This window comes from Lathyrus oleraceus, chromosome 1 (assembly GCF_024323335.1).
Source record: "Lathyrus oleraceus cultivar Zhongwan6 chromosome 1, CAAS_Psat_ZW6_1.0, whole genome shotgun sequence".
NCBI classification, from domain to species: Eukaryota; Viridiplantae; Streptophyta; class Magnoliopsida; order Fabales; family Fabaceae; genus Lathyrus; species Lathyrus oleraceus.
This window is the reverse complement of record NC_066579.1, coordinates 25,367,972-25,381,131: the sequence shown is the minus strand read 5'-3', so window position 1 is coordinate 25,381,131 and position 13,160 is coordinate 25,367,972. Positions and strand designations below refer to the sequence as shown.

The following is a 13,160-nucleotide window of genomic DNA, read 5'->3' as shown; positions in this document are numbered from 1 at the left end:
TGTGGGATGCCGCTTGTGAAGCGAGTTTTGTTGAGTTGAAGAAGCGGTTGACCAGTGCTCCAGTGTTGATCTTGCCTAATCCTGGTGAGTCCTTCGTTGTTTATTGTGATGCTTCCTTGATGGGTCTTGGTGGTGTTTTGATGCAGAATGGTAAGGTTGTAGCTTATGCTTCTAGACAGTTGAGGGTTCATGAGAGGAATTATCCTACGCATGATCTAGAACTTGCAGCTGTTGTATTTGTGTTGAAAATGTGGAGGCATTATCTGTATGGTTCCAGATTCGAAGTGTTCAGTGATCACAAGAGTCTGAAGTATCTGTTTGATCAGAAAGAGTTAAATATGAGGCAGAGAAGGTGGTTAGAATTACTGAAGGATTTTGACTTTGAATTGAGTTATCACCCCGGTAAGGCTAATGTAGTTGCAGATGCGCTGAGTAGGAAGTCTCTACATATGTCTATGATGATGGTTCGGGAGCTTGAGTTAATTGAACAGTTCCGTGATATGAGTTTGGGTTGTGAAGTTTCCGCCGATAGCGTAAAGTTGGGTATGCTGAAGTTGACTAGTGGAATTCTGGAAGATATTCGGAATGGTCAGCAAGTTGATGTCGCTCTAGTTGATCATATTACTATGGTTAATCAGGGTAATGGTGGTAATTTTGAGATTGATGAGAATGGCATCCTGCGATTCAAAGGTAGAGTTTGTGTTCCTGAGGTGTCTGAATTGAAAAAGAGTATTCTTGAAGAGGGCCATAGGAGTGGGTTGAGTATCCATCCAGGTGCAACTAAAATGTATCAAGATTTGAAGAAGTTGTTTTGGTGGGCTGGTATGAAAAGAGATGTTGCTAAGTTTGTGTATGCCTGTTTGACTTGTCAGAAGTCAAAGATTGAACATCAGAAACCGGCAGGTATGATGCAACCTTTGAAGATTCCTGAATGGAAGTGGGATAGCATTTCAATGGATTTTGTGACGGGATTGCCGAGGACAGTGAAAGGTAATGATTCTATTTGGGTGATTGTGGATCGATTGACTAAGTCGGCGCATTTCTTGCCGATGAAGATTAATCACTCTTTAGAGAAGTTGGCAGAGTTGTATATTGAGGAGATAGTGAGGCTGCATGGTATTCCATCCAGTATTGTGTCTGATAGAGATCCCAGATTTACTTCTAGATTTTGGGAAAGTTTGCAGAAAGCGTTGGGAACTAAGTTGAGGTTGAGTTCAGCTTATCATCCTCAGACTGATGGTCAGACCGAAAGAACTATCCAATCCTTGGAGGATTTGTTGAGAGCTTGTGTGTTGGAGCAGAGTGGTTCTTGGGATAGTTATTTGCCGTTGGTGGAGTTTACTTATAATAATAGTTTTCATGCTAGTATCGGTATGGCTCCATATGAAGCATTGTATGGTAGGAGGTGTAGAACTCCATTGTGTTGGTATGAGTCAGGTGAGAGTGTTGTACTCGGACCTGAGATTGTGCAGCAGACGACTGAAAGGGTTAAGATGATTCAGGAGAAAATGAAGATTTCTCAGAGTCGTCAGAGAAGTTATCATGATAAGAGGAGAAAAGCACTTGAGTTCCAAGAGGGAGATCATGTGTTCTTGAGAGTTACTCCGACGACAGGTGTGGGTAGAGCTTTAAAGTCTAAGAAGCTTACTCCGAGGTTTGTAGGTCCGTATCAGATTTTGAAGAGGGTTGGGGAAGTGGCGTATCGGATAGCTTTACCGCCGTCGCTTTCTAATCTGCATGATGTGTTTCATGTATCTCAGTTGAGAAAATATATTGCGGATCCTTCGCATGTTGTTCAGTTGGATGATATCCAGGTGAGGGATAATTTGACCGTTGAGGTGTTGCCAATTCGGATAGATGACCGAGAAGAGAAGACCCTGAGAGGTAAGAAGATTGCTCTAGTGAGAGTTGTTTGGGGAGGTCCAGCTGGTGAGAGCTTGACTTGGGAGCGTGAAGATCAGATGAAGGAGTCGTATCCGGCTCTATTTGCTTGAGGTATGTTTTCGAGGACGAAAACTTCTAAAGTGGGGGAGAGTTGTAACACCCCGAATATTATTGGATTAATTTAAATATTATTATTATTATTATTATAGATTTTTATTTATTTTAATAATAATTAAATAAATAAAATAAATGGAATATGAAGAGTGGAAGGGTAAAAGTGGAATTGGGTAAAAGAGGAAAAAGGGGAAAACTCAGGGTGGTTTTCATTTTTCACGTATTTTTGCCTCAGAGTCAGAAAAGGGAGAAGCACTGAAGAGAAAGAGAAGGAAGAGGAAAAGACCAAAGATTGCTCAGAACTTCCTTCAATCCAAAGAGGTAAGGGGTCTGAACCTTATTAAACAATAATATGCTGAAAATGATAGGATATTGGATGAACGAAATTGGGATTTTAATCGAAGGAAATTCGTAGGAATTAGATACCATGATGTTAGGATTTGTGAAATCGAATAGGGGATGACTCGTGTTAGGTGATATGAGTGATTTTGTGGGAAATTGGGACTGTGAACGGTTGAATTGGACAGGTTCGTAGCAGAGAAAACCCATAGCAGATCTGGAAAACTGAAGTCTGGTCATACGCGTATGGCACTAGGCAATACGCGTATGGGAGGGCTTAGGAAAGGGAGTTTTGGCGCTGGTACGCGCCATACGCGTGTGATACGCGTATCCCTGGATGTGGTACGCGTATGGTGTATGTCATACGCGTATGAGTGGAAGAGATGAGGTTTTGAACGTGAAATTGGTCTCTGTTAGTACGCGTATGAGTATGTGATACGCGTAACATACGCGTATGAGATGGGCATTACGCGTATGGATTTGGGCAATACGCGTATGGGCATAGGCCATACGCGTATGGGCAGACCTGTGGTTTTTCTGAAATGTTGTTGTGCAATTTGGCTGTGTGGGCTGAGTGCTGTGCTTAGCTGATGTATGATGCTATTAGGATCATTTTCCGTGGTTGTGAGTAGTATAGATATTAGTAGAGTGCGCTAATACTGTGTCTGATTATGTGGCATGATGTGATATGCTCCTGTAATAAAATTGTGTTAATGATGATGATAACATGACTATATGATGCTGTTGTTGCTATGTTGATTATGATGCATGTTGATGTGCATGCATTCATGAAAGGCCGATGCCTAGTGATGAACGGACTGAGTTCCAATGACGTTGTTGACTCCGGGCTTGTTGAGAGGCTTAGTTCCTTACGGGGAACTCGGATTCTATGGTGATGAATCTGGGAGTGGTGACCCTGTAGTTGGTCACAAAAATGGGTATACCGAGTCGTGTTGAGTCATGCATGGGTGTGTGCATTGCATTTGATATGTTGTTTTGTTGATGTTCATGAGTATATTGATTATGATGAGCTGTGTTGGCATATGTGAAATATATTTATGGTTATAATTCTGTCACTATACTATTATTTAATAATGTAGTTCTCACCCCTTCTGCATGTGTTTATGTTCATCTATGATGAGCAATGTGCAGATAAAGAGGAGTAGCTATTGTTGAGGTTCGAAGAATAAGTGTAGAGTTATTCTACAGAGTCGAGTCAAATGCTCTGGTCATGTGACACCGGGGATTATGGGATTCGATAGCTGAATTATTATTATTTACGTTGTTTATGATGACTAATTTGTTGAGATAATGTTGAAACATTTTTATAAAATTTATGTTGTTGTCCGCTGCGAAGTTTTAATAAAATAAATAATATGATTTATGTTGTGATGCGATAAGTGTTATGTTTTAAGAAAATGTAAACTCTTCTACATGTTGTACTCTGATAAAATTATATAAATATGTCGTTTGGGTAGAAGGGTGTTACAACATCACCTTGGAAGGAACACCATTCCTAGTTACACCATCATCATCTTCAGCACCATTGACCTTCTTGTAGCGTGACTCCCCACACCCCGGTCACTCCTTCAGGTATTCATACGCTTTCTTCTATAATTTGCAATCATTACGACTTGCATGCATTTTGACATAGTCCAAACTTATTGGACACAATATATTTTTCGCCTCATAACTACGGTTCGGCAAAATGTTACCTTCTAAAAGCATTTCTTGTATCAATTCAAGCAATTCAGTGAAACTTTTATCCGTCTAACAACCCTTTGCCTTAAGTTTAAATAGTCTTAACACAACTGATAATCTTGTAAAAAAATTGCATCTTGGATATAATGACTCTTCCATGTAACTTTTCAAAGTATCTTCCACATGGCCTTTCTTAAAAGCATCTACTCCAATATCACAAATCATATCTTCTATTGTATCATTCATAAATTCATCATCTTCAACTCTATGTGATGTAGATTGTTTTTATCACTTCACCATGTCATGCTCATTTCGTGTAATTTTGAATAGTTTCATCACAACCATAATGATTGAATGTATCATCCCTCAGATGTTTTTGCGATATTTTGGAAAATTTTACAAGGACAACAAAAAATTCCATTATCGTTAGGAAGATTTTTTTTCTGCGAATTCAAGAAATTGAATCACTCAATTGTCACACTCTTTACTTAATCTATTGGCTCTCATCCAACGACTATCCATAATAACATACAGCTTCTGAAAGTATAATAAAAATGAACATTTCAAAATAATACAACAATAACAATAAACAACAACTACAAATACCTGAAAAACAACACTACATTATACCTTAAGTCTCAAAAACTATGACAATAACAATAATAGCAAACACCATCAACTACAAATACTTGAAAAATAACACTATATTATACCCTAAGTCTCAAAAACCATGACAATAACCACAAAAACAACAACAATAATAACAACGACATCATCATCAACAACAATAATAAAAACTAATACAAATACATCAACAACAATATGGATAGAGTTTTACATAACGAAAACGTGATGAGAAAGTCGAAGAAAAGTGTTGGTTTGAGGTTTGAGGTTCGAGCTTCCTTCCTCCTTGGAGAAGATGGTGTTTCAGTTTTGTTAGGTTGAGAGAATGATGTTTCAGTCAAAGAAAATTGTTAGGGCATAAAAAGTTAATGAACTTTAACATTCTGATGAGTGAGTAAAATATTATTTAGAGTTAATATCTCGGTTTTCAGAAAAACCGAGAGAACAAAATCGAGGTAAAAACTACGTTTAATTTATTTTAAAAAAATATTAATCAACTTTTAATGTTTGTTTTCTAAAAAACCGAGGTATAAGATGATTTATAAAATAATGGAGAAATTTTGGTTCTAAATAAAGTATAAATTTGCAAGAGCTAAGAATCGTAGCTTAAATCCTGAGCTACATAATTTGTCGGTTGTCTACAAAACCGAGGGATAAGATTAAACTTTTAAAAATAAAAAAATAAAATGACATGTTTCAGGTCATTTAACCTCGAATTTTCATTGGCTGAGGTGAAAACTTTGTTATGAAATATATTATTTATAGTAGTGATAGTTGAGTAAAGTAAGTCATAGCTAGATTTTGTATATTACGCTATGATAAACAATATTACTAAAAGGTTCTCTTCATATGGTCATTATTAATATCGACGTAGGCACTCACATTCTGGAAAAAGTCCGAGGAAAATAGACCCATCATCAGATTTAGCATAAAAATGTTGTCAAAGACCTAGTGACTTACCACCATTTCGAGAAATGTCCACCTCTATAGATCTTACCACCAATAATGGATATGTTGAAATTGTTCCACCTGAACAACAATGGTAATAACCACACCCTTTAGCAATATATATATATATATATATATATATATATATATATATATATATATATATATATATATATATATATATATAATTTGATGTATTAAATTTCTCAACTTATTGACATTATTAAACTCATGGTTGACAATGTGGTTCAGACGATGGTATGTGGGTGGGTGCCATTCTTATCAAAGTTACGTTTTACAAACTTTATCCTATCTCTAATTAGAAAAAAAGGAAAATGGGTATTATTAGGTGTTGACGGGATGGAAATTTAGTTCAAAATTTCCAATTGAGGAGGCCTTTCTTTGATTATGAGCAGGATATGGTTAATGGCCTCTTTTTGTTTATTTAGGGAACTTTTTTCTTTAGAGAGTGATCGTTGGGTTTGGTCCCATGGAGAGGGGGACATCTACTCTGTTACTTTGGCTTCTATTTTGTGTAGTTGGACTCCCTCAAAAATGATTTTCTTTTCTTGTCAACTTCTTCAAGATGATATCTAACTCTTATGTTCACTACCATCTATTTCTTCAATCTTTCTTGTTGGTCTTTCAACTTGGACCGCTTGCAGCTAAGGCACACATTACATTGCTTATTTATCTAGTTATTCTTCAATTGCTTCAATGGAATTAACAATGACTCTATCCATCGGTAATAATGGCGACACACATGTAGATACTTCATGAACCATTTCATCTACTACGTCAACTCTATAACACTGAGGATTTTTCTTATGATGTTTCATGGCTTCAAATACATCCAAAATAACTTGTTCTTTTTTTAATCTCAAAATAAGTTCTCCCATCTCCACATCAATCAGAGTTCTACTTGTTGCTAAAAAAAGTTCTTTCGAACAATAACGGGGTTTTAGAATCTTCTACCATATCGAGGATCACAAAATTAGATGGGAAAATTTAATCATCTAATCTCATAAGCACATCTTCTAGAACTCCATGTGGATAAATGATGGATCAATCATCTAAAGTAAAAGCCATTTGAGTTGACTTTGGTTCCCCATAGTTAAACTTCCTCATCATAGATAGATACATCACATTGATACTCGCCCCTAAATTACAAAGTGCATGACCAACCTTCAATGGGTGAATAGAACAAGGAATAATAAATCTACTTAGATGGATCACTTTAGGTGGAAGCTTGCATTGAATAATGACTGATATGTGATAATTTCATTAAAATTTGGTTTAATATGAATAATAGATAAACCACTAATAAATCTTTATTTCAAGTAGTCTGCCGCTCCATCTGACCTATAACAGAGTGTGGATAAGAACATATCTCTATACCACCTATAATGAGACATAGTCGGATAATGGAGATTTAGTAATTAGTTCGTCGCTCTTTGTTAGAGCTTTAAAAACTCTCCTAAAAAACTTGATAATAACATATAAGATAATTATATCATAAATCTTTTCATTAGATTATATTTTAATGGTCCCGTAAAGTCCATAACTAATATATCTTCGGTATGTTTCTCCATGTTTTTATCAAACATGGTACAAAAATAGCAAATCATACGCAGCCATATTGATTTTTAAATAATGAAATAAATTACCACCATTTATTTACTCCATTAAAGAACAAAAAGTTTTACCTATAAACAAATTACCACGGTGAATATTAGCCTTAAAAAAAGAGAAAGAATTACGTAAAGTTGAAAAATCAAGCGAATCATCAGAGTCTAAGGATAAGGTACCGATAGATAAAGAAAACGTTTGGGTGTATTGAGAGAGTGATTTTGTAAATTTGGCTTTCGAAAATCGAAAATCGAAAACGATAACCTACAACAATGTTAGCTTCTTCGCTCTCATTCCTTCATTCTTGCACATTTCCCTCTTCTTCTTCCTCTTCGTTGTTCACAATTCCATCTCCGAATCCCAATTCTCCGTCTTCATTATCCTTTGTGGTTGAAGCCAAATCAACTACCCGAAGGGAAGACAGAACTGCTCGTCATGTTCGTATCAGGAAGAAGGTAACTCCTCATTCTAACTCTAATTCTTCTTTTCTCTGTTAAATTATCATGTTTGCTAGGTATAATTTGCTGGTGGTTGGTTATTACCTTTAATAGGTTTTCTTTCATGGTTTTTGATTTGTCTTTGATTCTAATGTATTTGTCTTTTGATTTGTACTCTTTTTCTGACACTATAAATCTACATTTTCTACCAAATGTTTGTTTGAACGAGGGTTTGATAAACATGATTTTGAACTGAAGTGATTTACCCGTGAAGTGATTCATGTTTGAATGTTCTTATTACAAAAGCAACTTTTGTGGAAAACTCATTCTAAGCACAAACACTTCTAGGAATAGGCATGTCGCGGTGTTCGACACTTGATGACACTCCACGAAACATGTTGGTGTTCAACACTTGGATGACACTCGCACGACACATGTCGGAGAAGTCACATTGGTGTCAGAAAAGTCAGACAATTGTCCAAAAAAATGTTTTCCTTGTTTACTTTGACAATCTTTGAATTGGTGTCTGACACCTATATGACACTTATACACTACGTGTTGAACAATTCAAACAAGTGTATAAAAAATAATTTATTTTTCTGTTGCTTCAATGAGAACGAGGACGCAACTTAACTAATAACAGGAACAACCAAGCCTTATCTGACTGACTGAATGAACAAACAAATTTGTGAAATTGTGAGCTTTGTGAAGAAGTTTGTATTTAACTGTCCAATGATTTACGAATAGAATAAATGAAAGAAAGTAACAAGGGAAGATGGAGGAGCAAGCATTTACATTACTTCAAATTTTAGTATCGCGAGTCGACTAATGTGTGTGATAATACGGAAGTGTATAAGCATTTTTTGTATGCTCTAGTTCGTTCATTGCTGAGATGATCTCTGTTAAATTGAAATTCTGTTATGATGAATAATGCAGTGCGTTATCTATTTTGGAATCATTTTTTTGATATTTTAGGTTGATGGAACAACCGAAAGACCAAGATTGTCTGTCTTCCGATCCAACAAGCATCTCTTTGTCCAGGTAATTGATGACACCAAGATGCATACACTTGCTTCAGCTTCCACAATGCAGAAGACAATTGCGGAAGAGTTCAACTACACTTCTGGCCCTACAATTGTAAGTTTCTAAGACGCTGTTACGGTTCGCTGTTACAATAAGTTCAACCAAGCAAATCATCTTCAAAAACTACTCAATATTTGCATTAGAACAGTTTCATATTCACTTAAGACCTTCCTTTCATTATTAAACTTTAGAAATCTATAACAGAACATAGATATAAAGACATTTCTACATTTTTGTTTAGTTAATGATGATTCTTGTTCATTCAATTTGTCCTGTTGCAGGAAGTAGCAAAGAGGGTGGGTGAGATCATTGCAAAATCCTGTCTGGAGAAGGGAATCACAAAAGTAGCCTTTGACCGTGGTGGTTACCCGTACCATGGCCGTGTTAAAGCTATCGCTGATGCGGCTCGCGAACATGGCCTGGAGTTCTAAAATCAGCACCCTCTTTGTATTTCATGTTTGATTTTGTAACTCAAGAACTTAACCAATTTTTTAACGACATTTCCTCGCTTCCAAGTGACTTTTGATGGCTCAACGTCTCCTATCTATCCATTTTTTAGATGCTTCGATGTATCCATCTGTTGCAATTGCAATAATATTGATAGGGGCTTGCGTAATATAGAAGTGCCAAAATCTCAAATGAATTGTATTGGAATATCATATACAACACCCACTCCTCAACTTAACAAGACACCTTTTATAAAGGATAAAGTTACGATGGTTCTCAAACTCAAAGCAAACGATATATCGTAGCGGCAGTGACTCAAAGGAGGGTTCAGGCCGACGCATTCACACCTTGTCCCTTAGCCTCAACTGAGCTGGGGACCACTGTTTTGTACTGGACAAAATAGTCTCACATTGCCTATGAGTCGAGGCTAAGAGTAATTGATATACAACACTCACACTCTTCATTTCAACTTTTCAACGAGATGTCTCTCACATTGCCTATGAGTCGAGGCTAAGAGTAATTGATATACAACACTCACACTCTTTTTCATTTCAACTTTTCAACGAGATGTCTTTTCTAAAGGAAACTCTTCATTTCAACGAGATGTCTTTTCTAAAGAAAAAGATTGATTATTCAAGTGGTTTGGTCATTATTCATGTTCTTATTATATATCTATAGCTTAACCTATCATGTTTTTTGTTCGAAAGAAAAAACAGGAAGGGAAAAGATCAAAGATGTCATAAAAGTATATTTTCAAACATCAACACAGTGATAATTAGTTCTCTACAAACAGTCAGATACAAGAAAAACAGTTTAACATGTGTGATCTAAGCAGAAAGCATTCTTTCTAGACATGACCAGAGACATGCAATTTCCAAGTCACACTTCTTACAATTCCAGGTTCAGTAGTGATGTCTTCAAAACATGAAAAATAACAGTTACATTAGTTTATGCAGTAGTTCTACATGCATACAGACAGAACACGGCACATAAAGTATTCTGCTCAAGAGGCAGATATAGTTGGCTGAAATTCTTCATTTGGTCCCTTCAACGAAACCGAATCAGGCGAATTCTCAGAGCAGACGTTGTTCTCTATGTTGTCAGCCACCTTCATTTTTGGCGAAGACGGATAAGGTGCTTTACTACCCAACCTGTAATAAACAAACATGATGCAAATATGAAAACTAGTACTACGGAAAATTTGAAACTCTAAACTGATTAAATCAATCCATTTAACATGGCAGGTAGAAAGTACCTGTCTCGCCGCTTCTCAAGAAACCTTTGAAGTGAATGTCTGCGTGCTATTGGAAATTCTGACGAGAAATATCAAGAAAAAATACGTACATATGAGTTTCCGTTACATTAAAGGTCTATTTGGTTCAAACAGTTTCTAAGTACTCGAAGAGGTAATCATTTGAAAGATAATCAATTAATTCTAGAATAATAATGAGGAAATTCACACCTTGAAGCCTGCAGACGGAACTCTTCTTTGCAGGAAAGCAGAGTGCCTGCGATGGAGTGACATTATCAGTAGCAGCAACTGGAGAAGATGGCCTTGAGGGAATCGGTGAAGAAACGGGAGATTGTTTCACGATATTCTTCGTTTCCGTAGACTTGGCAGCAGCAGCAGCCATGAGCATTATTTCTTGCATCTGTTAGTAAATTATAGAAAGTCAAAATATGATTTTGATTGTTTCTGTAATCATCTCAAAGTGCAGCATAGGGCTACCTTTTCCGCTGGAATTCCGTTATAGCTACAAATATTCCCGTTATAGAAGATGGTAAGCTGATTTGTATCAGGAAACGTCTCGTTCATTCTCGATGCTGCCATCGACCTAAAAGAGAGAATAATAATAGTAATAACTAATAATGATAAACTTGATAGATAGATAGATAGATAAAATACAAAACATAAAATAATGCAACGTGGCCGCGATTGAGGCTACATCGACCGCATTTGACCATGTTTTTCCACAATATGCATGTAGAAGCCTCCCAGTCCCTCTGATACATATGTGAGGGAATAAGCCATTATGGGGGATCATCATCTGAAACTTTTGTCCCTCTTCAATTTGGTTACACGCAACTGTCATCAAGTTAGGCCTAAAACTTCTTTCTGAGTTAAAGTGTCCAAACAAGAAAGGCAAATTATGCCGCGGCCTTGACAAACATTGTTATATGCGAGACTACCAATGGTTTCATACAAACAAGAACACCAGACAAGCGTCGAACACCAGACACGTCTTCAATTCCTACTCACAGATCTACATAGCTACGCGGCATGTTCCACCTAGTAGGATACTAGAATCATCCTAACTAAAAAGTTCCCTCAACTCATTAGAACAAATTAAATTCAAAGAGCCAAGGGTTACACAATTATATTTGCAGTAGTATCATACAAATTGAAACAACTTAAGGTACAAAAAATCCAAAAGAAACACCATAGTTTATTATTCATCCCATGCATTTTTGGCACTCAAAATAATTGCAAACTAAAAAAACAGAAACAAAAATAAAAGGGTAAAGTGAGGCACATAAAAGATCAATAACCAAAGACATGATTTTTTAGTAAAAACATCAAAAACTCACTTGTTTGCTGAGAAATTCATCATGGACCCATCATCCATATTGGAACTAACACCATCAACAGCAACAGGAGAAGATTCTAGAACCATAAACTGCTCTGGCTCAACCTTTACAGTCACACCATCCATTTTTATTTTGAAGAACTCCACAAATAGATCACCAAAATTCAGAGAAAAGAAGACTTGAAGGGAACAGCTTTGACCACAAATTCTGCAAAGTTTTTCAATTTCAATGGTTTTAGAAAGCTGGTTTGATTCCTTTTGGAATATTGTATTGGCCAGCTATGATTATTTCCGGTTACTTTTAAGCAACATGTGTTTTTTATGGTTTCTATATTGGTCTATTTGTTTATGTTTCTTTTATGTTTCTTGGTTTCAATCCTGTCTGTTTCTAACTACAAAACTCTATTATTTTGATGAAAAAAAGAAATAAGATTTATAACTATGTTGGTATATTGACCTTTCGAAACGTGTCCTAGCTTGTTGTTGCTTCATTTTTTTTTCTTCACTTTTTTTTTTATGTTCTTTTTGTTTTATTAATTATTATGTCATTTATAATTTTGATTATCTAATTTAACTCACTTATAAAATTAGTTTTTTATTTTAAATTTATTTCATAATTTTATATTTACAATTTAATGATTTATCTATCTTTTGATAACCTCGTGGATGTGTCAAATTAATAATATAAGCAAAATATTATCGTTAGTATATTTTGGTGTTTGGGATGAAACTCTCCTATTAATCATAGTTGAAGATGGTTAGGTGTAAGAGTTAGAAGTGACAAAATGGATTTGGTCCGTCGGACATGCCCGTTTAGTGTGTGTGGCAGACCAAAGTTTTAGGCATGCACTCTCTAATATATCCCGCCCCGTTTTTTTTGTAGGCTTTCTATGGGCGCGGACACTAATATGAAAATTTGCAAGTTTTAGACTTAAAATGTGCAATGCCAGGGGGTCCGCCCTGTCCCACACTCATTTTTTTGCGAGGCATGGCAAGATTTTAGGTCTGCACCCTCAATAAAGCTTGCCCTGCTTCGCCTCGTTTTTGTAGGATTTTAAGGGGCGGAGCATAATAGGAGTGGAGGATAATATTGAGTAGGGTGATTGTGATGTTAACTTGTGCATAATAGGGGGTCGACATCAAGAATTTGATCCATGTCTCTACAGCAAATTCCATTACCTTTCTGTCGACAAAGGCTGAACCCTGGTCAGTTGTTATGGTTTCGGGAGTCCCATATCTACACATGATGTGACTTTGTATGAAGTCAATCATCGTATCTTGGTCGACATTGATTAAAGGTATCGAATCGACCCATTTTTTAAAGTAATTAATGCCCACGAGGGACATATCTATGGCTTTTAGAGGA

At 36.2% G+C, this 13,160-nt stretch overlaps 2 protein-coding genes across 2 annotated transcripts; one reads left to right on the top strand and one right to left on the bottom strand.

The window, feature by feature from the left end:
- Positions 1 to 7,309: 7,309 nt before the first annotated feature.
- Positions 7,310 to 9,293, top strand: LOC127138342 (50S ribosomal protein L18, chloroplastic). The gene is made up of 3 exons (XM_051064805.1): positions 7,310 to 7,694; positions 8,652 to 8,813; positions 9,041 to 9,293. Exons 1-3 carry the CDS (start codon positions 7,512 to 7,514, stop codon positions 9,188 to 9,190), a joined length of 495 nt encoding a protein of 164 aa, XP_050920762.1. The 5' UTR covers positions 7,310 to 7,511; the 3' UTR covers positions 9,191 to 9,293.
- A 648-nt stretch (positions 9,294 to 9,941) lies between these two features.
- Positions 9,942 to 12,207, bottom strand: LOC127138251 (protein TIFY 3B). The gene is made up of 5 exons (XM_051064692.1): positions 11,796 to 12,207; positions 10,936 to 11,041; positions 10,669 to 10,858; positions 10,462 to 10,519; positions 9,942 to 10,357 (listed from the first exon to the last, which is right to left on the bottom strand). The coding sequence occupies exons 1-5, from the start codon at positions 11,918 to 11,920 to the stop codon at positions 10,210 to 10,212; spliced, it is 627 nt and encodes a 208-aa protein (XP_050920649.1). The 5' UTR covers positions 11,921 to 12,207; the 3' UTR covers positions 9,942 to 10,209.
- Between the last annotated feature and the right edge of the window lie 953 nt (positions 12,208 to 13,160).